General features: G+C 38.2%; 1 protein-coding gene across 1 annotated transcript in view; it reads left to right on the top strand.

Moving 5' to 3' along the window:
* Nucleotides 1–26,390, top strand: part of OCA2 (OCA2 melanosomal transmembrane protein) — a 213,418-nt gene that overhangs the window by 146,184 nt on the left and 40,844 nt on the right. The window contains exons 23-24 of the mRNA XM_075057243.1: nt 9,232–9,325; nt 22,819–22,912. Of these exons, the coding sequence (XP_074913344.1) occupies nt 9,232–9,325; nt 22,819–22,912 (188 nt within the window). The remainder of the gene's footprint in view (nt 1–9,231; nt 9,326–22,818; nt 22,913–26,390) is intronic.

Raw genomic sequence — 26,390 nt, 5'->3', positions numbered from 1 at the left:
TCTTGAGACTAAAAATTTCACTTTATCTGTATTTGGATAAAGCTGACTGGTCTACTTTAAGTTTCAGATTTGACAGCATTAAAATTTAGGCTGACTGATTCTTACCTTAACAGAATTGGAAAGTGGAAGCTGTAGATCAATATTTTAAGAAGGTAATTAGAATATGAATATATCTGAGCCAGCATTACAAAGAATTCTAGGAAATAAACTTTTACGAATTGAAGTAATGAAAACAGATAAGGAAAATGGTTTCCTACAAGAAAATCTAAGCATTTTCAAGAGTTTATAAGAATCTGTGCAGAGAAATTAGGATTCTTGCTTATCCTAAAACATAAACACAACACATTATCTGCAGTATTAAGAACAAAATCTGAATATTTTCAGTTACTTTAAGATGGAAATATTTTAAGGTGCAAAATATTCATGTGTTGAAACATTTTGAACACACTGATACTTTTCAGCAGCCTTCAGCACCAGCATCATGGAGAAGACTCCTCCTTTACTAAAAAATTCTGAAATTACAAAAATCAGATTAATTTATTATTTGAAGTACCTTACCCTGAAAATACCTTTTCAGTGCAACACCATTGTTGGTCAAATTCTTCTTTGTTCTAGAAAAGAGTAAATCTAGCATAACCCCACCATCAAAAATGTCAGTAGCTATTGGAATTCATGTACTGAGGTCACTAAACTGAAATCTTTGCAAGGAGCTCAGAACACAGAAAGAATTTTATGCTACAGAGGATCCTGTAGAAAGATAATTGTGTACAATAAACGCTGGAATCAGTTTCTGAGGGCACTTAGCTCATCGTAGGTTGATTTACTGTTTCTGTCTTGGTGAAATTCTGTTTGTGTTGAACTAAAGCAAAGCCTTGGAGCCACACAATTGCTTGTTTCATATAATTTGTCCTGAATGCAAAGATCATGAGCTGCCCCAAAACAAAATGAGGAGATTGAAACTTGCTTGATGAACCATAATCCCAGGACATTTCCCTTCTCTTTAAGCATTGGAAAGTGAAGATCCAGCTCCCTAATTAAATAGAAGTTTATATGAGTGAGTGTTTATTGCACTTCATTGCATAAGCATGCCTGGCAATTGTGATAGCTGTCTGCAAGTGACAGAAAAATTGATCATTTCTTGTCAATATGTAAAAAATGTACTATAGCAAAATATTTTAGAATTATAGCATAGAATAGACTATTTCAGTTGGAAGGGACCTACAATGATCATCTAGTCCAACTGCCCAACAGCCAATTCAGGGCTGACCAAGTTACAGCATGTTATTAAGGGCATTGTCCAGATGCCTCTTAAATGCTGACAGGCTTGGGGCATCGAACACCTCTCTAGGAAGCCTGTTCCAGTGTTCAACCACCCTCTTGGTAAAGAAATGCTTCCTCATGTCCAGTCTGAATCTCCCCTGTCACAGCATTCCCACGTGTTCCATCACTGGATCCCAGGGAGCAGGGATCAGCATCTCCCTCTCCACGTCCCCTCCTCAGGAAGCTGTACAGAGCAGTGAGGTCGCCTTCAGCCTCCTCTTCTCTGAACCAGACAAGCCCAAAGTCCTCAGCCGCTCCTCATAGGACATTCCTTCCAGCCCTTTCACGAGCTTGTTGCCTCCTCTGGACACATTCAAGGATTTTTAAGATCCTTCTTAAATTGTGGGACCCAGAACCGCACACAGTGCTCCAGGTGAGGCTGCACCAATGCTGAATACAGCAGGATAATCCTCTCTTTTGACCGGCTGGTCATGCTGTGTTTGATGCCCCCCAGGGTGTGTTTTCCCTCTTGGCTGCCAGGGCACACTGCTGACTTGTACTGAGCCTGCTGCCGACCAGCACCCCCAGATCCCTTTCTGCAGGGCTGCTCTCCAGCCACTCCTCTCCCAGTTTCTACATGTGCCTGGCATTACTCCATCCCAGGTGCAAAATCTAGCATTTGTTCTTGTTAAATTTCATGCCGTTGATGATTGCCCAGTGCTCCAGTCTGTCTAGATCCCTCTGCAAAGCCTCTTGTCCCTCAAGAAAGTCAACAGCACCTCCCAGTTTGGTATCGTCAGCAAACTTGCTAATGTTGCATTCAACTCCTGCATCCAGATCACTGATAAAGATATTGAACAGAACTGGCCCTAGAATTGAACCTTGAGGAAGACCGCTGGTGACCTGTCCCCAGCCAGATGTAGCCCCATTCACTACAACCCTTTGAGCCCTGCTCTTCAGCCAGTTCTTCACCCAGCGCACTGTGAACCTGCTCATGTCATAGTTAGACAACTTGTCCAGAAGGATGCTGTGAGGGACAGTATCAAAAGTTTTACTAAAATAATAATAAAAAAGCATCCACTGCCTTCCCTTCATCCACAAGGCAGGTGACCTTATCATAGAAGGATATCAAATTAGTTAAAAAGGACTTTCCCTTTGTGAAGCCAGGCTGACTCTGCCTGATGATTGCATTGTCCTTTAAATGCCTTGCAACAGTACCCAGTATAATCTTCTCACCATTTTTCCAGGAACTGAGGTTAGAGTAACAGGTCTGTAGTTCCCTGGGTCTTCCCTCATGCCCTTTTTGTGGATTGGAATAACGCTGGCTAACTTCCAGTTGGCGGGGACCTCCCTAGACTCCCAAGGTCTTTGGTGGATGATCAAGAGGGGTCCTGCCATAACATCTGGTTGCTCCTTCAGTACTCTGGGATGAATCCTATCAGGCCCATGGCCTTGTGAACATGCAGCTGATACAGCTGGTCCCTTACAATTTCAGTGTCCAAAATTTGAGTTTGAAACATACTTTATGGGAAACTCCATGAATTCTGACTGCATGTAAAAGACTATGTTGCCAGCAGGAAATCTAATATATAGGTACATCTGGGAGTTGCTTAAAAAACACCCACAAAATGTTCTGTGCATAAACAATTCATAAACCAGGAGCTTAGCTATTAAGTCTCACATATTTTACTTCTTGAATGACAAGGGTTTTTTCATGTTGGGTATCCAGCTTTTTTTGTCTGAAGAATAAATGTGGTGAATCATGTAGTGATGCTCTATGTGTCACTCTGTTAATCCTCTGATATTTCTCCTCCTTTTTCAACATGCTAAACTCACAATGACATTCCTTGACAGGCAGACTTATTCGTTTTTAAGGTCTGCATTTTCCTAGTATTGTCATTTAAATAGTCATGGATTTCTGCCCTTAGAATGTTAGGTGACATGATTTTATTACCAGTATGCTCTTTAATTTAATTGACTTGTTTTATCAGCTGTATATGTTGGAGACATCTGTTTATATTTTTCTTTTATTACCAGAACTAAAAATATAGCCATAGTAAATCCCCGTTTTAGCTGAGTTTAAATACTATTTCTATATAGGGTAACAAACAATTTCCATTAACCACCTGGCTGGCAAGGTGACTTAGTCTCTGACAGGTCTTTGTTAGAAACTGGATAGTTTTTGGCCCACTATTTATTACCTCTAAAACTATCAGAGACTTTTCATTTGGAGTACTGAATGTTTCATATGTATCTCCTGTTCTTAGTGCTAGTTTTATTTTTGGATCATCTTTGCCTTCTTCCCTAGCAGTGTTTTCTATGATGTCCTGCATTTCAGTGCTTGATAAAAGTGTAAGACTGGGCCATAGCTGTCTGCAGAGACAGAGCAATTGTCAACAATTTAGGAAACTACAAATAGTTTGTTTTCTATTAATGCATATTCTCTGCAGTTTTCACAGAAGACATCTTTACCACATGCAGTTCTTAGCAAAGTGTGTGCCGTGAAATCCCATGGTGAACAGCAATGAATCTCTAAAATTAAGATGTGAATTGCTGTTTCATATTCATTTTGCACAAATAGACAAAATGGGCAATATGACATGATGTCTTCTACTGCGTTGCACAGGTGTAGGATAAACTTGTCTAAGCTACTCTTCTTGCACAATGGGGGGTGTGATTACTTGTCCAAGTGTTGACTTTTGGAAGCAGAAGTAGCTGCGAGACCTTCAGTCTGTTATGAGTCTTCTGCCATCCCAGGAGGAGATGCTCACTGATAGAGCAGGACCAGTGCCCCTCCTCTTTGGTCTCCTCTCTGCATAACCAGGGTCCAGCTAGTAAAGCTAAATCATCATTTCTGTTTGTATTTCAGAAGAAGGTCTTCAGAGGTTCAAAAGAGGTCTTTCTTCTTCTTCTCCATGACTGGTGGAATGCCATGCTCGTGAGAAGGGTTTATTGTAAAAATAGGTGAATAGGATAAAGGTCTTGATTCGACTTGTTCTTTGGTAATTTGGAGTCTTGGAAAAGAGGTTGTGACAGCAAGGTGTGAAAATGTTAACTCTTTGATCATGGTTTTGCATCCAAAGGAGATGTGAAAGCAAAACGTTCAAGATTCTTCATTCCACTTTTGTACAAATGGGACTGGAAGGAAGAGGGCTTGAGAGGTGTCAAGTAGAGCCCCCTTTGTTAATTTGACAACAGAACTGTGATGTGCAAACATCACTACCTGTCTCTTTTAACAAAAAGGGACTGCATAATGCAATATAAATGCAAGGATTGTTATGAGAAAACTAACAGTATTTTATGACATTTATCTTAGTAGTAAGTGGTGTATATAATTCTGGTCAAAAATCTCTGTTTTCTCTTTTTCAAAGCTTTAATTTAAAATAAAAATTGAGCTTCCTTTCTTTTTGATTGTTTCATTTGGCTTAAGTTTTCAGGACGTTAGAGAGCTGAGAGGGACAAGAAGAAATACACTGTCCTGCAGAATCATATTTTCTGAGTCTGATTTAATTTCTAATATTAATTGTTTATAGATTATATTTTCTAGGGAAGGTGGATAATTTATAACAGTGATAAAATCCCATTCCATTTTTAAAAAGCTTGCAATACTGACTTAAGATTAAAAACAGTGTGAAAGATGAAAATATATACATTTCCATTTTTATTTTTTTTATATTTGTAACATATCCTATGTACTTCCACAGTATATGGTATAAACAAACATTTTCTTCACAATTGTGGATTTTGATTAGGATAGTTATGTAGACAAATGTGCCAACATCTGTAGACACTAGCATTGTTCTTTGTGCATCAGCTTACATCCTATATACATAATACACACAACACCCTATACAGAATCAAGATTAATGGCTATCTCCCTTCTGTATCAAGTCTTTGAGGACACTCTCCTTTTTCCAAGTACAATCAGTATTTCTTACAGCCATGTTTTTCTATTTTAATACCTGTAGGCAGATAGTCTTACAATGAGTAGGTAAGGAGGATTTGGCTTTGCTCTATTGAGCTACATTACTCATTTTATCTAAATCCTGCCAATCAAGCAGCAATGTGTGGTGCTTCAATATCGAACTTTCCAGCAAAATTGGCAAGTTTTCAAGAAACTAATCAAACAGATTTATCCTGGTAAGACTGTTGAAATAAAGGGTATAAGAAATGAAAGCTGTTTTCCTGATGAGACATTATTTTTCTCCTTCTAATATTGATAAGGGTGCTGTTTACATAATCTGAAGAGGGAATAAAGAAGGAAACATGAGGCTTCATAGGCTTTAACTTTTGGTTTCTTCTCTGTTGAGGGGCAGCACTTTGTAAACCTATAAAAAATCTGCATTCCAAGTTAAATCAATATGACAAAGATATTTGTACAATATGTATCACAGCCAACTCTATCCCAGTTTGCAAAGTATCCTACTTTGGAGTGCTTTTGGTGCTATTGTAAATGCTTATGGCTTGAATCAGAAAGAGCTGAAACCAGGACAAGAAACCTATTCAGTTTTTCAAAAACATTGAAAACTGAAGTGAAAAGTTTCCTTCCTTTATATTTTGCAAACTCCTTTATATTTTGCATTTCTGTTTTTAGCATTCAGATTAATTATAACAGTAGCTGAAGCTGAGGTTTGAGATATTGATAGTGCAAAATTGTTGCCTAACACGTAGTTGCATGAATGAATGTGACAAAAAATGTTAAAGGTGGTTTGGGGGAAAAACAGAGAGGCAGGTTTCTTTGTAACTGACCCTGTGCGTTGATCCTTATCTATTTAAAATGCAAGAACTCAAGCAATGAGAACTCTCCATTAGCTTTAATTGGTTTGCAACATCTCTTCAAAAGTTCTTGCTGGTGATCAAGTTTCTTAATTTCTTCATGGTTTTTTGAGTGGAAGAATTCTTGGGATGGAAGTTAGAACAATCTATTTGCTTTATGCTTACTTTTAGATCAAAAGAATTAGATGCAAGTGACTTTTGGAGACTCTGTGGCATGCAGTTGCCACACAGGATAATCCATAACATTTGCAAAAATTAGTGTACATTATGGATCAACTAAATATTTCTATCTGAAACAGTAGAAATTTAACTGAATGTTTTGTATTCATCTTTCATCTGGTTATTCAAAACTGAAACTTATGGTACAGCATTCTTTGTTAGAAATACTTATTATTTACAAAGGATATATGCATGTTAAATCTAACTCAAGCATGTGTCAGAGCTCCATAGGACTTCCATTACCTTTATGACTTATAACCATTATTCCCTGGTAGAGATGAATTCATTTAAATAAGGGAGACATTAAAATTTAAGTGTACACAAACATGTATTGCTAAGGCATGTTTCAATATTTTGTCTCTTGCCACAAAACTAGACATTTATGGGAGCAGAGATTCCTGATCTAGTCCTACTGCCGGTTAATGCACTTACGAGCATGACATCACTGATGATAATTTTAACACAGATGATTAATTATTATGAAGCCTTTTAAAAATAATTCACACTATTTCTAAGTGGACGAAAAGCAATGCTAAGTCAAGGAGAGAACAATAAAACCAATGGGGTCAAGTGCATATTTGGGCCCTTAAAGTACTTGGTTGGGTTTAAAAAAAATTCAGAAATGGAGATTCAAACACGTTACAGAGTTGCACCTTCTCTTGAAAAATTGCCACGTATCTTTGTGTTTAAAAGAAGACACACTGAGTTGAAATCTTTGCTCTGTGGCCTTCTTCTAGGGGGTTTCTTTGTCCTCAATCAATAGAGATTTACGGGATACTGAGAGGTCCTCTTGCTGAGCTCCTTCACTAAACAGAGAACCAAATTATCTGACGGGATTATTATGCATATGTGGCTGCAAATACCTAGCAAAGAATTACCTCATGGACTTTCTGTCTGGGATCTCTGTTTTGCTTCTTGCTTCCCCTGTCCTTCACAGTTCCAATGGTTCTCACCGGTGGGGTGTGAAAAAGGCATTACTTGCTCTGCTCTTGGCAGCTGGCTGTCAACAGCTTTAGGACTGACCTCAACAGCAAGAAAATAGGATTATCGTTTTAATCTCCTCTGCCTAACCACCTTCTCTGTGCTGGGCAGGACACACACAAGGAGGACTCTAATTTAAACAGATGTTGCTAGTCTGCACAGTTCAGGGTTGTGTCCTGCAACAAGTGAGTTACTGTAGTACATCAGGATACTTGCAAATAACTCAGAGGAACTAAATAATCAGTTTTCGTTCTCAAAATTATATAGTAGGAAAAACTGCTTTATTTAGATTGAGCAAGATGGCTTATCCTGCGAATTCAGTATTTGTGTTTAAATTTTGTTTTATGTTGAAACACAACATTGTTTTGACATATATATAACTCCAGTTTGAATTACATATCATGTTGTAGCAGTCATGGTTTGAGAGAAACAAAGTTTGTGGGGAGAAATGAAATCTTTTGTGACTGTTTCATGGGAAAAAACAGGCAAGATATTGGGCATGCTGACCCTTCTTTAGGCTTTAAAAAAGAAATAGACATCTTCAGGCAATGTACAATTAAAGAATAATTGTTTAGACATTAACTTATCTAGGTTAATCAATTAGAGGACTTAAGATGGATGATTAGCACCACTGGCAGGAAGGATGGGGAAAGGGTTGTAATTCTTCATAAAGCCTATGTATTGCTCCATACCAAAAGAACACACACAGTTAGTAAAGGTGAGCATCACTCAGCCATCAAAGTGAAAACATTTTTCAGGAAGCAGCTGTTCCATCTCTGAGATCATACCCCTTGAGGGGGACCTGTGAAATACATTCAAATGACAAATTGGAGGATTAAAAGCCATAACTCTATTCACTACTGAAAATCCTGGACTCTGAGAAAGCATTAATTTTAAGGCATATCATAGTTATTTCCACAAATCCCTTCCTGCTTGATCTCTTGCTGTTCCATGTTTGCTTGTTCTTTCTCTTTCCCTTTTGGTCCCATAAACCTCTGTATGTGTTAAAAACAGGTTAATAGCATTATCACCTCTCCCCTTGCCTTGCCTTGTAGAGACCTTCTCTCTACAGGTACTGATTACACCATTCTTTCAAACCATGTGGTTACACAATTAAGGTGAACTCAAGCCAGTTTTTCCCAACTAAGGTGAAAGTTGTTTAGCTTTGAAGGGTGTTACTGACTGAGATCTAGTGCTACTAGAAAGCCTGCCTGCTGTATTTTTGGGCTCTATACCAATTGTCTAATGAAGTCTATTATGTCTCCTTACAAATCTCACTTGACTTTTCAGGGGTTTTATTTTAATTGCTAAAGTGATTAAATGAAATTCATAAAACTTGCAAATATTTCCCAGTGAACTAATTCTACATTGTCTGGTAAGTATAATATTAGAATAAAAAGTAAAATAACTCAGCTCTGCTTATGAATTCAGAACCCTGCCACATTGATCTTTCTCAATTTTTCCCTAAGAGATCAGATGCTTTTGATTATAACAAGGATCCAGGGATTTTTTAGTTAGTGACACATGATCTACAGCCATCTCGATTGTGAAGGACTGGGGATCTCTTACAGCTGTCTCCAGCAAGAAGAGGGGATACAGCTCTGTCCTTTAGGTTTTGAGAAATGGAGGGGGAATTAGTTTATAGTCATTGTCAGTTCTCTGTTGAACTAGAAGGATCTAATGGGATGCACCCATAACCTTGAGAGAACCTCAGTTTTGTTAGCAGTACCTGTGCCAGGCTTGGCCAACGTTGCCCGTACCTTCTCTTCGGCTTGTGGGACTAACACAGTCAGTGGGGAAAAGTGAGCACAGATCAAGAATATGATGCAAAGATACTAATTAAAAAAAAAAAAAAGAAAAAAAGAAAAAACACGCAAGTTATTCTTTGGACTTACTCATGCTTTAAGTTATTTACTTAAATGAATTTTATTTATATTGTGCTGCTGGTTGGATAATGTCTCCTGAATCTCTCTCTCTTTTCTTCTTAAACCACAGATTCCTGTGCTTCTCAACCTGAGTAAAGATCCTGATGTTAACTTGCCTATGAAACCATTGATCTTCTCTTTGGCCATGGGTGCATGCCTTGGAGGTAAGAGCTTCTGTGAGAAAGCTGACATGAGGTAATAGCTTTGCAATTATGGCTTATATAAACTTGCACAATAGGTTCAATGATATTATTATGCAAAGCATAGGGAGGGCCTGATCCAGCTTCTTTTGACTTCAAAGGACTCCTGGACAAGGATCCCAGTCACTGTCTGCTGCTACAATAGGATTTTTTGCAGTCTGTGTTTGAAGACCATATCTGCATAAAGTATAGACACACAAAGAAGCAGTCCAGATGGTGCTTACAGGGTTCTGATCTTTTGTGAGAGAAAATACAAAGATACATTTAGCTTTCAGAACAGAGACCCATCAATGCTTATTGAAAAGATGCAGAAAATGTATAATAGCTGAGATCTGAAGGCTTGATTCAAAGTCTACTGAAGTCACTGGGAGGTTTTCTGGCTGGCTCACAGAAATGGTTTGAGTATCCATTTGCTGACCTATTTAGCACTTGTCACCGTAAGGAAAGTCTTTTTGAAGTCTTTGGGAAATGTACCTCTAATAATGAAAGCTAATAGCCATTCTCCTATTGCCCATCTTGGTGTTAACTGGGATTTCTTGTATTGTCAGTGCATTAGCACAAAACAAGCAGATGGTTTCATTACTTTTATTTGCTTTTTTTAATTGAAAATATACCATGTATGTATTGTTAGTTAGTATTATTTTTTTACTACTGAGAATTTTAATGCTAATTACATTGTATTGGGCTGTGTTTTGATCCCTAAATATTTAGATAGTTAGGTTAAATAAAGTTAAAATAGATAATTTGGTGTTCTTTCATGGATCCACTCCTTCTCTCCCTCTATGACCCTACAAATAGTTTCCTTGACTTTACAGAGATTAAAACTAAAAGCACTTTTGTGTATAATACAAGTTCTGTTTTGTTTATTTAGCTAAGTGATTGCTAGTACAAGTGACCTTAATACCTAACAAAGATTACAATAATGTAATTTACAGATTGAATTTTAAGAGCATGTTGCAAAGGCAGGACAATTCATACCAAACAACAGTCATTCGTTTGAGGAATACCTTTTTGTACTCATCATTACTCATCATTGTATTGTGACTTTAATCTCTTCCTCTTTAAAACCAGTGATTTTGAATAATCAGCATATCTTTATATAGATGTTTTCCATAAAAATATCATCTTTTTCACAATTTGCTAATCACCAAACATACTCTGATTTCATTAAACTTTCAGATTAAAAAAAAAAAAAGGCATAAGGAATGTAAAATTGGCCAGATTACGCTGACATATTCTGAGTGGGAGGCACTCATCAGCCCTGGAGCCTTTACAAATCTGAGCTGATTTTTCCTAAAGTATCAGTTATCATCTTAAGCCAAATACCTTTAATTTGATTTATTGAAGGGCTGCTGGGATTTTAACAGAGACTTCTGTGTGTATGCAGTAGGAGACAAAAGTAAAAATATAAACAGTACCATGGGAATTGTTTGAATTAAAGGCACTAGAGATCTCAGGTATTCAGGTAGGCTCAATACAAATGTTTGGATAAAAAGTTAGATCATTGTCATTATTAGCAAATACTTAAACTCTGCAGACTGTGCTCTATTAGGATAAAGCTGAGCATATGCTGAGGTGTACTGGCAAAGGTCTCATAGGAGTGTTAGCCTGAAAATTAATATGCTTCTGACTTTCCTATGTCAAAACAAAAAGCTAATAGACAGCAGCTTATTGTTAGGGAATGAAAAGTGTGGAAAAGCTTTTGGTTTAAAAGAGCTCATAGCCCCTGAGAATGGAGGAAAAAGGGCTTCTCCTTTTTTTAAAAAAGGGAAGTGTTGATGGCCTTTAAAAATTATTTCCAAAAGAGAAGTCTTATCAGCATTGAAGTTGTGTGAAGGAATCCTCAAGGTAGGCTAATCCCATTGTGGAAGGGGTAGGTGACAATTATATCATTTCTGCCTGGTGCTTAAGGCAAAAGATTGGATCTTATCACTGCCTGTGCAACAGAAGTAACTTGGTAAACAAAGCATTTAGTAGAAGAGTCTGATGCAATAATACATTATAACCACATATTTTAGGCTTATTTGCTTACTACGTAATGCAGAACTTCAATTCTGATAATTTGGTAGCATTTCTGGGGTTCAGCGTAAACACTGCTGTATGCTTATATGTCTGTGAAGGGAGCGTCAGCATTTGTGCCCACCTTGGAAAATGCCGTGCAACATTTTGTCCTGAAAAATTTCCAGTGGGCGCAATTAAGTTTTTCTACTGTCACAAAGTGCACAGGCAGCTATGGGTTTGAAAGATGGTAGGATGAGAAAAGACAGTAATTTTCCTTCATTGCTTTAGCTGTTGTCCTGGAAATGAAAGAAGGGTTGAGTCAGTCTCAAGCAAGATGAAGACACCTTTGCCAGTATAACCGTCACATTGTTGTCATCTTCAGCAGTGTCTCCCAAAAGAGAGCGCTGCTATTAAATTTCTGTCTTTCATGACATTGGGCTCAGACATAAGGAGTAACTGAATATGGCATAGATGCTCCTTGCTCTGTAAAAAGTGTCTCTGAAGATGAGAAGGGATGAAAAATCCTCTCTTTTAATCAAGGAAGCCAAAGACAGTGATGGCCATTGGCAGTTCTTGGTGACATGGTCACAATTTTGAAATCTGGGTCTTCCTCAGAGTTTGCCAGTTCTTTTCTGGCAGAAGTTTTCATGCTGAGGTCAGGTCAATCTTACATGGTTAAGAAATAAATATGGTTATTTTTCAGGGGATCTGATTCTGGAAATATAGGTTTATATTTGTCCCAGCTGTCTTTAAGAACTTAAATTAAGTTGTAAATTAGGTGTCTGGCTGTCCCAGGCTCCCTGTTTGGTGACGGGGAGACCAGCACATCTGGGAGGCAGATATTTGTTCATCCACTGAAATTGCCAGACAGTCTCTGCAGAGCACGTCGGAGCTCCTCACATACAGAGCTTCAGTAGCTGAGAGGGGTGCCCAAAGACAGGTCAAATGAATTTGGGCCTTTGGGCCTTTTCGTTTGTCAATTCTTCTGAATGCTGAATGAACCCATTAGTTCACATCTGTCTGGGCATTAATGGTCAGGCTGACTAAATAGCTGGAAAAATCATGTTGCTCGTGGGGTTTTTTATGTACTATCCCCCAGTATTTCAATTATGTTTTGACCGTGTTTGACCTTATGTTTTGAAGAGAAAGAAAACAGGAAATTTAAAAGGAACTAAAGGAAACAAACAAGAAAGTAACTTCACTTGTTTTCTGTGGTATTCTGACAAATCTGCATCCATATTTGTTTTGCACAAGAGGACATTGAATAAAATTTTATTCATTAATGCTTCCTATTCTAGTACATGATGGAATTATGGTACCTGTTGACACTGAGTTGTATGGAGACATTCCAATAGTGTCTAGGAAATACTGCCCTGAATTTTTGGAGGACAAATGAAGATTGCTAGCTACAGCAATTTCAGAACAAGAGGAGCTTTAATTGCACTGCTTCTATTGGCTCATGAGTTTTAAAATAACATGAAATATGGATTCAACTCAATTTGAATAAATGCACAGTCAGAAATCCACCTGTTAAGGCAGTTTAATTGTGTAAAACTAGATTCTTTACTGAGCTGAAGAGGTTATAGCTAAGATATTATTTGAAGGGGTTTTGTACATTTGACATTTAAAGAGCTGGAGTTTATTTGTCTTTTTATCTCTTTTTTTTCATGATTTATAAAAAGAATGTTTCTGAAAAAAGAAGGAAAAAAAAAGAAGAGGAAAAAAAAAAAGATTGATTTCATATTTGAAAGTCCTTACCTTCTGAGTTCTCAGTTATTAACATAGAAAAGTGCAAAAAGTATTTCTATGCTGCAGTGGCTGTTGCTGTGGTCCCAGGGGATATTTTCAACAGTGTATAGTTTTGCACTATTTTTCTTCTCTGTATATTTTCCTGGAGGACAACAACTGAAAATCATCATTGTCACAATTCTGCAGAAAGAGGCAATCTCTAGGATGCATGCAGCTGTGTTATTCTGGCCACACAATCTTGGTTGTAGGCTTTACTTCAAGAAAGGAAGTAGGAGGAGGGGGCTGCTGGCACTTTTCTTCTAACCTTACAGGCTCAAAAGCCAGGTGTGAATAAAATCCATTATCCACAGGACGTTGTGCTAATTACAGCTATTAAAGGAGTGCAATCACAGTGTAGCTAAACAATGGGATTTCTCTCAGTGGTCCAGAGCTATAGCTGTTCTGTCTCTTGGCACCCCTCCTTAGGTCCCTGATGTAGATGGGGCCTTGTACAGTGGAGTATCACTCATTTATTACTCCTGCTGATTCTGCTCAATAAAATCCTAAACTGGTTTAAAAGCTTCAGACATACTGAAGATATAAACCTGGAAATATTGTTTATATTCCTAAACCAACCAATATGAGGGAAAAGTGATAGCCTTCAAAAACCATGAAATATATTATAATATATAGTAATTAATATTATGAAAAAACCACAACTGTAGATCCTTTGAAGTTGTTTTATAGTTACAATAGATCAAATTTGTATAACACTTCTCAATTTGAGAGATTCAAATAAATGCCTGTCAAGAACTGAATGTATGATGTAAAAGTATAGCAGTTATTTAAGAGAAGCGCTATTCAGCTTTGGTTTTGAACTTAATTGTTGTATACAACGTGTAATTGAAACTGTGGGGAAATGTTTTACTGGAGAGAATATACCTGCCTGAGCTTGATTTTAACCAGGACGCTGATATTGAAAGATCCTATTGTTTCTAAAGGAGTCTTTTAATGATGAGAAATCCTGGGGCTTAGTTTTATGTCTTGTGGGTGAGACAGCCTTGATTTAGAGAAGTATTTTGTTGATAGATATAAAACTCATAATAAAAATCAAAGGGGGGTATTGTAAGGAATGAGAGTGACTTGAGATCTTTCAAAAGGAAAAGGACATTGCTGCTTTTGACTTTGAAAGGCAGGCAAAACAAATAACGAAATTTAGGAAATGTCTCACAGTTTTTCTTTAAAGACCTCAGCGCAGTCTTTAGCAGTATTATGCTTCTAAATTGTACAGATCTAGAATCAAAATACAGCAGGTATTTCATATGTGTTACGCTAATATCTAACTCACTCTCTGAGTATACTTTGTGTCATTTCTATGATGTTTGCAAGGATGGAAATGAGTAACAAGGACTTAAACTGTGATTGCTGTCCATTAAATGGCAGTACTACGTGCTTGTTCTTAATGAAGAACTCATTCAGGTGTTAACTGAAAGTTTCAGGTTTTGTTTTAGCATGAAGATCAGCATCATTGGATATAAGCACAAAGAATCTTTTCTCTTTATTGATATTTGAATGCCCCAAATGTCCTCTTGCTCTTTTCTGGAACAGCCAGAACCTGTAACCTTCTATAAAAATCCAGCTGCTGTTTTCCTTAGCTCTTCCATGACATTCAAACTCTGGGCCATCCTCATGCTTTTTCAGTATGAAGTTCTTAAAGCCCAGCTGCGCTGTAAAGTCCTTGGTGTGAGAGCCAGGCTCATTACCAGAGTCCCTGCAGCTAGAGGAGATTCTCAAATCTTTAAGATCACCAAAGATAATCCTCTGTGTTACGGAAGATATACAGAAGAAAGTTGTGAATGTAAAATATAAAACCATTTAAAACTGAATGTGTACATTTGACAGAGATACCTTTGTCTGTATTAAGACAATATCAGAGGCCTGCTTGGCTTTAAGACACTGAGTTAATATGAAAAAAACCCAAACTATATTGAACCTAGTTGATTTTTCTCAGCAAGAACATTTTCCTAATCTTGAAAAGAGTTACTGTGGCAGACATACATATATGTATGTATGTTATTAAGGGTGAAATATGAAGTATATGGGGTCAAGGAAGCTGTTTCAGCTGTACTGTTGAGCATTTATAGTTGGATGGTAAACCTTAGATTTTTAAAATGGAAAGGAAGAGTGCTATGTGTAATATGTAGATTTCTATTCTATTTTACATTGATTTAGAAAAATAAGTTATACCAAACATCAAGATCACTTGATTACAATGCTTGCATTACTGATGAATTTGAAATGCTTGTATTAATGGTTTTCAATCTGTGTAAAATAACTGCATGCTATAAAGTTCTGCAAATTAGAGATAGGGTCATGATCAGAGATGACATTGGAGACTCCTACAAAGCATATGCAGAGTTTTGTTTAATTTTATTTACTTGCTTTCTGCATTTGTTTATCATAAATTACAGAATGTTCTTTCTAGAAGCCTTGGCCGCTTCTGTTTTCAGAATTGTATAGACTATACAAAGTCATTATGTTGTATCGGTGAGTTGCTGCAATACGAGAATGCAGAGTCTGCATAGCTGTCAGCTAGAGGTATGTTCAGTTAGAGGGTAGCACTTGGACTGTCAGACAGAACAAGACAGGGAAGCAATAGCAAGCTTCAAAATGCTTAAGTGCAGAAGATAATACTGGACTATCTCCTTTTCTTCCCCTGCGGACACTTTCCAGACAATACCCCCTTTTCTCTACTTTGAGCAGCAGAGAGGAGGATAAAAAACCTCAGTCTGCAATATTCATATTGATTTATACTGATGAATCAGACACTCTGTATGACACTGAAGAAAGCTATAATCATGCCCTAGTTATAATTTATACATATAATAATAAATATCTCTAGCACAGTTGCGGTTAGCACACCTAAACCAAAGAGGGGCACTAGCAGGAGTTGTGAAACTGTTTTAAACAAGGCACTTGAACCATATCAAAACATAACAGGTAGGCTCCAATCGAAAGACAGTTTGATTAAAGTCAGAATCTGAATTTAAAGCAGCTGGATATTCTAAAATAACTTAATGGAGGGACACCTTTACCTTTTTTTTTTTTTCAGTTTTTTCTTGTTCTGCTCAGCTTCAAAGTAAGTTATGATAAAGTTGAATAATGTACTTTTATGCCAGGTGTCTATACTTGGAACTATTTTTCAATATTTGGTCGCTAATAGTGCCACGTGTGGAGAAGCTGCAAAATTGAGCTGACATAGTTTTAGCCTCTGAATCTAAAAATCAGAGATAAAAAAATGTGCAAACTGGGGCTTGTGTGCAGCATTAAAAGCTTTAAATGGAACCTACCCGAATAAGTGTTTCAGGGCGTTATGGAATGGCGTGTCAGAGTACACTGCTGACACTATCCCTCGTTATACTAGTTTATTTTACCCTTGTAGTGGGTAAGTTGACTTCAAGGAGAGAGGTGACTTAGTGATCATCTCAGGTTTTATGTCTCTTTTACAGATGTCTGGATTTGAAAGAAGCTTATGGATTTCTTCATGTCATTAAAGTAACAAGTGCAAGATGTTCAGCAACCTGCCTTATTTATTTCACACTTCTGGTAGAAAAGTGACAAATTTAAATTTCATCTTTTCCTCTCATAGCAAAAAGGAACCAATAAGCATTGAATAGTGCAATACTTACAGTAACTATCCTGATGGTGGTATAGCAGTGGTGATAAAAAATGGTGAAGTTCACCAGATTAGAAGTGTTGGATTGAATGCAGTTCAGTGAACTTTTGGGATAAGTTAACTCAAAGCTTTGATTCATGTTGTTTTCTTTTTTAATTTTTTTAAATTTTTTCCTATAAAGTCCATGTGTATGCGTTTGTGCAGAAACATCCCATTCAAAATGTTTCCAAATCAGTAAAATTAAAAAATTTTGATCTCATAAGACTGCAATCTATAACATATAACAATGTTGAATGAGTTCATGCATACCTTCTCATGCCTACTGCCTAGGACTTGAGGTTCCTTATTATTTTAGGCACCATTAATGGTTTAATTGGCCTTGATTCTGTAGCCCTTTATTGACTGCAAAGTTTGATTGTCCAGGGCTTGTTAATTTTTACACATAAAAAATATAAAAAGATATTTAAGACTTGTAGACATTTAACAGATGAATATAAATCGCTTTGTTTAATGGGGCAAATCTGGATTAGTTTTGTGTGAAACAGAAAATTTCTGAAAGCTGTGAAGGCTGTCTCCTGTAAGCCTAATCAAAACCATAACTGTTCAGTGTTCACTTCTGCAGCCACATTTGTTACATTTGCTCTGTTTGTGCTTTAAGTAGAGAAATGGAATATGCTATGGAATGGAAGCCGCACATGTCAGTCTACCATTATTTAGTGATGCAAAGCATATGGGAGACTGCACGGAGTTTTCTTTTGAAAATGGCTGGGAAGCAAGGAGCTGGCTTCTTTCAATAAGTTTTGCTTTGACACTGTGATGGGATGGTTCCATTACAGCAAAAAGCAGGGCTGAGAATCCTCACCCTAAAATTATTCATGACTGCGTAGCAAACTCCTGGTTTCAGAGTGAGAAAACTTGTCCAGGACAAAGCAGTGCCAACAGCTGTGCCTGGGTAAAACTGGACCTGTCACAGATGTTTGGCCAAGGCCAGGGAAAAGCTGTTTTCAGGGCTTGTGTTGACATGAAAACTGGATAGTTTTTTTGCTTCTGCATTAGCTAGCCAGAGATACAGGAAAGAGAAAGTCTATCGGTTAAGGCCAGGTGTAGCTTGTTATCCACCATCAGAGCATGTGGAGGGAAAGTGGTTTGTAATGCTCACAACAAAGCAAGACTTTTCTGTAAGGAATCCACTTTGAAGCTTGCTGTTTCACAAGGTACTATCTCCTTTATATCTGAGGAAGTTACTGCTTATGAAGGCTGCTTATGCTAGGCCAAATAGGTTTATTAGTGATAATCCCTTCCCTTTGATTTGTCAGTGCTTTGAGTAATATACACTAATCCTGCCGGGCATTTGGAGGTGATTCTCCAGGCATACATATTAATGCAGTAAACCCGAGGGGCAGGCTTGCTCTTGAGGGGGCAATACCAAAGGGACTCCTGAGAACTAATGGTATTTAGATATAATAATGTGCTGCTGACAAGTAAAAATCAATAGCTGAGAATGAGGCTTAAAGTGAGAGGAAACATGTTATTGATGCACACTCTCTCCCTTTTCTTGTTATAATTCTATCCCGATTTCCCAGCCCTTTCCTTTAGTAAGCTTAATCAGTTCTCCCAGCATTGATTTTCACTGCATTGCAGATTATAGTCACCTGGGCAAACTGTTTACTGAGGGAAAGGCTGTCTGGTCACAAGGGAGGTGCATTACATGTGGTGTGCAGGTTCTGGGTTTGAATTCGGCAGTCTCTGAAGGAGCAGAGGGTAATAGCTGGACACTGGGTTGAGAAGAAGTAGCTACAAATGGAAGCAGAAGGCTGGTGGATACTGCAGGTATCAAATCAGGTTTACCAAACCTTGTCAACATCTTCCTGCTTGCACCTCTAAGTTATCTGGAGATGCAAAGGCATGTTTTAATGTGTGGGTTTTGGTTTTGGACCTTTCTTGATAGATTTATTCTTAACTAAAACTGTTGAATCCTTTCTTACACTTGGATTTGATTTCACATTCCCTAAAGATATTCAAATTAATTTGCCTTGAGAAATATCAGAAAGATACTTTTATGTCACCCTTTCTGGACAGAAATAGTAGAAGACCTTCTACTGTGCTTCTGTAATGATTATGTAAAGCTGGGGCAGGTCCATGGAAAAATCAGTATGAACCATGAGAATTCCTCTGTCATTTTCTTCTCTGTAGCCTAAGCAGCAGCAGCTCTTTAAGTGACATGTCTGTATCTTTCTATGATCACACTTAGGATGATAATTTTTTTTTTTTGCATTAAGAAAAAGGTCTTTCTTGATTACATGCTTATGAATTATTAAGCATAGTTAGTATTGACAAAAATGTATGTAGTCTAGCAAGAATAAAAGGCAGAATAGATATGCAGGATAAAATGTATGGCTTACCTCATACATATCACATACTATTGATATTAGAAATATAATATTTAATTCATTGTAATGAATACGGTTTCTTAATAACCATCTGCCTTGTGATAAAGGATGAGTTACAGTAGAAGTCATCAAACCCAATTACAATAGCAGTCATCAAAACAGATTGGTTATTACAATGTTATTCTTTGATAAAGTTCACCCATGTGTTATTACATTTTGAACATACAAACAAGCAAGTAAGAGTCTTTGCTATGCTTTTTCATCTTAATTATTCTTAAGATTGAAGATGATGTGAAGATGAAGTCAAGATTGGGTGAAGTCCTAGAAAATGCTTATTCTGCATTTGCATCAACTGGAATGAATTTAACATGTGTAGATTTCCATGTACATTAACCTAGCCTTGGGTTTTCCATGATTCAGAGGTCATAGTGTTGCTGTTTCACTACCGAGTTAAATGTCTGCCATGGAGACAGATGTTCCTGGGAGAAGAAACAAAAGTTTGCCTCTGTTGTTAATTTCAGCATAGTTCTTTGAAGCCTGCTGAGCCAGTACCTAATTAAACTGCACACAGGCTCCGAACAAATGAAAAAGAAATACTGCTACTTTCAGATAACATTTAAGGTGACAAATTCTTCTCAAGTGAAATCTGCTTGGGGAAATCAATTCACTGCTGAAGCAGAAACACTTTCCATAATGCTTTATTATGTGAAGGCATTACTATAGCCCATGTACAGTATAGGAGAGTGCGTGCAGTTTGGAGATCTTGACTGTATCTAGTCACAGCCACGGGACAAGTGCTGTTTCAGTCCTGTTTCTTTAATTTGAAGCCAGAGCTATATTCCTTGTCTATAGTAATATTATTCTGATGGTGGTGTCTGATTGTGCTACACATAGAGCAGAAACGTCTTATGAAATGTTTGGAGACTGTAGACTACTGATTAGTTTTGGAATTGAAAATTCTTTAAGTATTCCTGCCTGACTCCTCTAATAACATCAGCTGTATTCATTTGTTCTGTTTTTGCATTAAGCCACACGCTTTGTGTCTTGGCTTTCTTATGCCAGAGCCTACCAGGAACGCTGATGTTCCAAGTTCAGTTTCATATCTATAAACATGCATTAAAGTAACTAAAATATGCTTTGAGGCAAAGAGAGGGCAAGGGAAATGAGCTGTGCAGTTCCTAATGACCACTACTAGACACTATTTTTTAAAGGTTTCTGGTCCTCTAGTAAAGTTAGTCAACTTTTCTCTCCACACCTGAAGCATGTGTGGAGGGGTGTGTGATTCACTGTGTGTGGTAAGAAGCCTACGTCACAAATAGCCCTTGGTGTCTCACGACAATGGTCCACGATGCTTTTATGATCCATAGGGATATACCCCTCTATTGATGTGCAATTCCACCAACATCAGCAGAGCTCCTCCTAGAGAGGACCTCTACACCCAGCTGCAGCTGCTTTGGAATGTCAAAGCCTTAAAAACAGAGCAAGTAGCAAGCAGCTCACCTAGCATAGCTCCTGGGAGAGCAGGAAAAAAAAAAGGAATTAAAAAAAGGGACAATTAAATATATGAAATAAAATGTCCATTTGGGATTGCAGGTAGTGGAGGAGAATGCTTTTGTCATCTCACGTGGTCTACAAGATTGCAGCTTCTTTCTTGTTCCATAGTGGGATCAGCTCAAGAGCTGTTTGAGGCTGCTGCTGAGAAAACAAAACCAGTCTCCTGTTCTTAATAGGTGTTGCTTAGGCCACTCACCTAAGACAACCGATAGGCCACGTTCAGATCTCTACTCTAGGATGAAAATCTCAGTTTTCTGCCTATTTTGTGTTGATAAAAATTGACCATCCTGTAGTAAATAAGAATCATGCTTTCTCTTTGGACTTAATTGGAAAAATCTTGGCCACACAAGGGCTTTTTCTTGGAAAGCTTTGCCTTTCATGAAATCAACTTCAAAACCAAAAAGTCCTGAGTGACTTTTTGGGGTTTCGTTGTTTCTCAAAGTTGTTGCTCTGTCCCTAGAATGACCAGTCAAAAACCTGTGTCTCAGTATCCACTGACACTGGTATGGCTTTGAATCCAAACTGAGATCAAAATTACCACCATCAAGCTCTTTCTCCTACACTTTTTCTTATTAGAAGAGGGAGATCTTCCTTCCTTCAACATTCCTTCCATATCCCATATTTTCTCACCTTTTCCTTACTTCTGATCTCTGTCACTTCATTTTATTTGAATTTAAGAGTGTTCTATTATTTTTTAAGACTATTTTTAGAAGTCTGCTCATTTTGTGTGCACTTTCAGGTACAGAAGGCCATATGGGTACCGTGTGTGAATACTTAGGGGAATAATCCTTCTGCCTTTATTCTGACCTACTCTTTGGTAAACTGATCTCTGGGGGACCTGAAACATTGACTAAGTCAAAACAATTAACTGGAGCATTAATTGTCTTCTGATCTGTTTCTCTCAAAGTCAGACCAGAAGAGTCTCCACTGAGCAGTAATGTTTAACAGGGCCAAAATGAGAGGACTAACTATATGCCAATGGGAGCAAAGGAAGACCTGTGCTTAGAATGATGGATTGTTAATGTAGTGAGGTATGGCAAAAAAAGATGACTTGCCATAGTATAAAAAATTTTTCTCCCAGATTGTTACCTCTTTTGTTCAAAATTTCAGTTAAGGAACAGAATGTAGGAGTCACTGTCACTTCCTGAGTCGTGCTTTAGATCAGAAACATTTGCTGAAGACATCTGCTTTGTGGAAGTCAAGTATACAGCATTTCTTAAGTCTGAGAAATGACTCATGGGAAAGCTATAGAAAATGGGTCAGTCTTTCTGAGCTCTGAATACCTGACTTCTCTACATCGCCAGATTGTTGAAAGTTTAGAGAAAACACAGGAATAAATTAGTTACTGGAAAAGGCTTAGGAGAAGGAAGTAGTGCTTCCAAGAGGATAGATGCACGTTATAAGCATGGCATATTATTTTCCTTTGGTGTGTTCCTCTCCTAAGGGGACTCATATAATGTAATTTGGTGAAGTTCACTGAATAAAGTCATGTTCCTTTATGTATTAAAGAACATTATGGTTTGGTAAGCAAACTTTTGTATCTGTGGTGATCCTTTTGCCTTAGCAGAGAGATGTGACAGATCCATTCCCCTCCATTGTCCCACCTACTCAGTTTTAAATTTCTGTTAAAAAAATACATATCTCTTAGCAGTTAGTTACCCTCTCTATAAAAAAGACACTAATTTGTCAATGTCAAGTTTGTGTAAGGAGAAAAAACACCCATTTTTCTTAGCATCCTCGAACTATCTCATCCTTCGTTTTTCAGCTCATTTGATAGCTCCTTCTTGTATGTAAAACCAAAAATCAGCAATTTTATCTGAATGCAAGTCTCTGGTGTCATTTTGACAACTACTAGATTGGTGTTATGTTCCTTCTCTATTTTTCTGGCTTATGTAGAATCAGAGAATAATACCAGGCTTATCTTTCAAAGCATGAAGCTATTTATAGCATGCGGAGATACTGTCTGTATGTTTCTTTTCAAGCCTATACAACAGAAATTGATTTTTCTTTTCTAACTAATACATCTTAGGACTTTAGCACAGAATAAACAGAGGAAGAGTAAGAAACAGAGCACAACTATAAACTGGTATTTGTTTTCTGAACTGCAGGTAATGGAACATTGATTGGAGCATCTGCAAACGTTGTTTGTGCAGGAATTGCTGAACAGCATGGTTATGGCTTCTCTTTCATGGAGTTTTTCAGGTACAATTTTAAAATTCTCACCTTAAATGTGTAATTTTTTTTTTCTTTAGACAAACAATGGATCCTCCAAGGAGAAAATCTGGAGAAAGGGTCTATAAAAAAGACCTGTGTTCCTAATTTGGTTTTGGCAACTGAAATGCGGATCAAGGGCAGATCACTTTATTTTTGCCTACTGTGGATAGAATGCATGAAGGTGGCAGGAGCACAGTGGAACCCCAGGAGAAACAAAGCCTCAGAAATTCATGCTTTGGTCACCCTCAATCTTATCTTCAGCTCTGTAGGAATACTAAATTATTGCTTTGTTGTTAAATACAGCTTTAACATAGTTTCTTATCTGTACATTTTCATGGATGTTCTGTTGCCAGGGAAAAACAGGATGTGCCAGTGTAGACTGTGTAGAACTTTACTCCGTGATCCCATGAGTAAACCTATTTATCTAAAAGTAATTACTTTTTGACCAGCTGCCTAGCAGTTAAGAGTGAAAGTGTGATGAGCAGCTAGTAACAGCTGAAGTTGTTGTTTAATAATTGTTTAATTAATAATTTATAACTGTTGTTTAATAATGAAAGTTCCTCTGCAGGTCATTCATCAGCAGGTTTTTAAGGGCCAAGGTGTACTTAATGCATACAGTAGTTTAATATTGTTCCAAACACCCCCAGTTTTTGAGACTATGGTTGAAAGGTAAAGGGAAACTGGCAAATACAGGACTAGACATGAAGTTAAATTGTAGTAGATTTAACTAAAACATAATTTCTTGCTTATTTTTCTGCATATTTAGGGTGAAGGATACTGTTAAGTTCACACCAATATTTTTTTCTCTTTTTTCTTTGCATTGTTTATTTTAGATTCTCAGCTCTATTGACTTTCCTGTATATTGTTTACCTCAAAGCCTTCAAACTGCTGTATTTAATATGATTAGTCACATGGGAGTATCTGGAGCAGAGCCAATGATAACTAAAAAGAAAGATGGTCTGAACTGTTCTTGCTAAAATTCTTGCTATGAGCATGTGCTGCTCATAGTACAGTTTATCTCTTCACCCATAGTCATCTTTTAGAAACAGGATGCCTATTGATTCAAAGTCTTGGCTGTCAGGACCCTTGAGACTGCAATACAGTCTTATTATATAGTATGCAGTGATAGCTAACAGACTTCTTGGAAGTCAAGCCCTTGTACAAAAAGGATGGTGATACAGCAGTAATGGGCTTGTGGATTGTTCTGTTCATGTTTTGCAGATGCTTAGCTTGTCGTTTGGGGATTTAACTTGTATATAGCATTAACAATGTCTCTTCTATGTAGATTTTGTAACAAAATGTTCTTAAAGCTTCCATGACAATGACTGAGTATCTAAACAGAAATAAGGATGTAAAGCCTGACTAGTCTCTTTAGCAGTGTTCACTGGAATGTATTCTTTGGGAAGATTGAAGATGGTATGCAGATGTTCTGAAATTACCTTCTATATGTATGCTTTCAGTGGAAATAATTACTGGGGATGGCTGTAACTGTTGTAAGCAAAGATGTAAGAACTGAATCCAGAGTGGTCTCAGGAAGATAGCAATGGATATTAATTAGCAAAAAGAACATAAAAGACCACTATTTCTGTCTTCTTCTCAATCACTGAGCAGGCAGATCATGAGCTCCTTCTAATTTGTCTTAGAAAAGTATTTGTTTCAGTTGAATGTGCCCAAATTCAATATCTTCTGAGGCTTCTCCTGGCATTAAGAGGTGTTACATGTATCCCTTGAGGATTTTGATCTTGTTTACTTTTATTTATGAAGATTGTCTCAAAGCACAAAGAGATTTTTCTGCATTTCTTCCCTGTTTGTCCGAAATCACTCACTAGGTCTCACATCCCTATTCAGGGTCTTCTGTGGTGCTTCTACCAGTATAGACGCAGACTGTTACTCTCTCATCTTGCAAACCCCTGTCAGTCACTAGGGCAAAATCATGGATACCATGTGTGAGGAGATGATGGCCCTCTGCTGCCTGGCTTTTGTCCTTCTCAAGTGTTTCTGTGCAGGAAACTGATGACATGTCTGTCCCAGGTGGCATCTGGGGTCATACAGCACAGTACGCTACTTCCCATACACTTCCTCCCTACCTGCATGCTAAGCCAAAATTACACAACTATGTTTAAGGCCTTTGCTAGAAGCAGCTTTTTTGCAAACCATGTTTTGACATGGTGGTTTGACGAGGAACTCTGGGCAGGGCTGCTAAGCAGGTCTGGTGAGTACACCTTGACACAACAGGGGTGGAGAGGCTCTGGAAGCTGTGGGTGCCTGGTGGCAAGAGGCATCACGATGACTCTGTGTAAGGAGAGAAGGGAAAAGGTAAGAACCAGGTTCTGTGTCCTGTAAGAGGGCTGATGGGCTCATGACTATTCCCGTGTGCATCTGCGCAGCGGCACTTGGTGCCATTCGAGGTTCCTCTTCTCTTTTTTTAAGAGGGGAGCAGTGGCAGCCCAGCTGGTGTGTTGTACAATGCTATTCTGCTGCCTAGCCAGAGCCAGAGGTGGCCAGGTGTGATAAGTTGCCTCAAATGCTGTGGTCTGACCAGCTTGACGTGCTTCTATCTGGAGTGCCTTCAGCAGAAGAAATCCTGTGCTGGTGGTTGTGTGCCTGAATGACCATGAATGCTATAGTCTGTCAGAAATCTAGCATCCTGGGGAAGGTCCCCCTTCGGGGCCACATCTAAGTGCTTCCTTCCCTGGATCAAGAGTCCTACCTCCCCAAGGACCTGGGGGCACTCATTTCCTTCCAGACTGCTGGACATGGCTGGATGCAAGGGGAAGACAGCCAGCCCTGGTGTCCCATCCTCACCACCCAAGGGACTCAGGCCCATAAGCTGGGAGTGCTGTGCCTGTAAGGAGGTCCCAGTAGAATGACACTTACGTGGGAAAGATTATACTGTGAAAGGAGGGAGAAAGGCATAGATCCTCCCTCCCTGTGTTGAAGCACCTTAAAGCAGTGTGGTGTCCAGAGTACACTACTGGTTGAGGAGACACCAGGTCACAACCATACATGCCTGGCTGTGATTGTGCTGGCCAATGTCACCAAGTGTCTTACCCAGAACGCATTCAAGTCTTGTTCCTTTCTCCCACACTACCTGTCAACGCATGTAGAAACCAGTTCTGTCTGAACAGTGCTTACAAGGGGAAGAGCAAGATTGCCTGTGAGAAAAGATCCCTCAGCTGCTATGAATTCAGCTTGATGTTTCTGGCCCTTGTGAGCTTTTCTTGATACTTCATTATGTTCCACCGAAATAAAAAGATTCCCATGTCCCTTAGAATATACAAATACTGAAATAAACGTACTTTATCACCATGAAAATACTTTTACCTTTGAATCTGTTATACATGGTTGTAGGGCAACAAAAAGGGGCCTCTACTGGTATATCAGCAGCAAAAGGAAGATTAGGGGACATGTGAGCCTGCCACTGAATGGGGAAATGACCTGCTGACAGAGGACGTGGAGAAGGCAG

The sequence above is a fragment of the Buteo buteo genome, chromosome 25 (genome assembly GCF_964188355.1).
Source record: "Buteo buteo chromosome 25, bButBut1.hap1.1, whole genome shotgun sequence".
NCBI classification, from domain to species: domain Eukaryota; kingdom Metazoa; phylum Chordata; class Aves; order Accipitriformes; family Accipitridae; genus Buteo; species Buteo buteo.
Note: the sequence above shows the minus strand (reverse complement) of the source record. Positions and strands in the feature narration are given on the sequence as shown.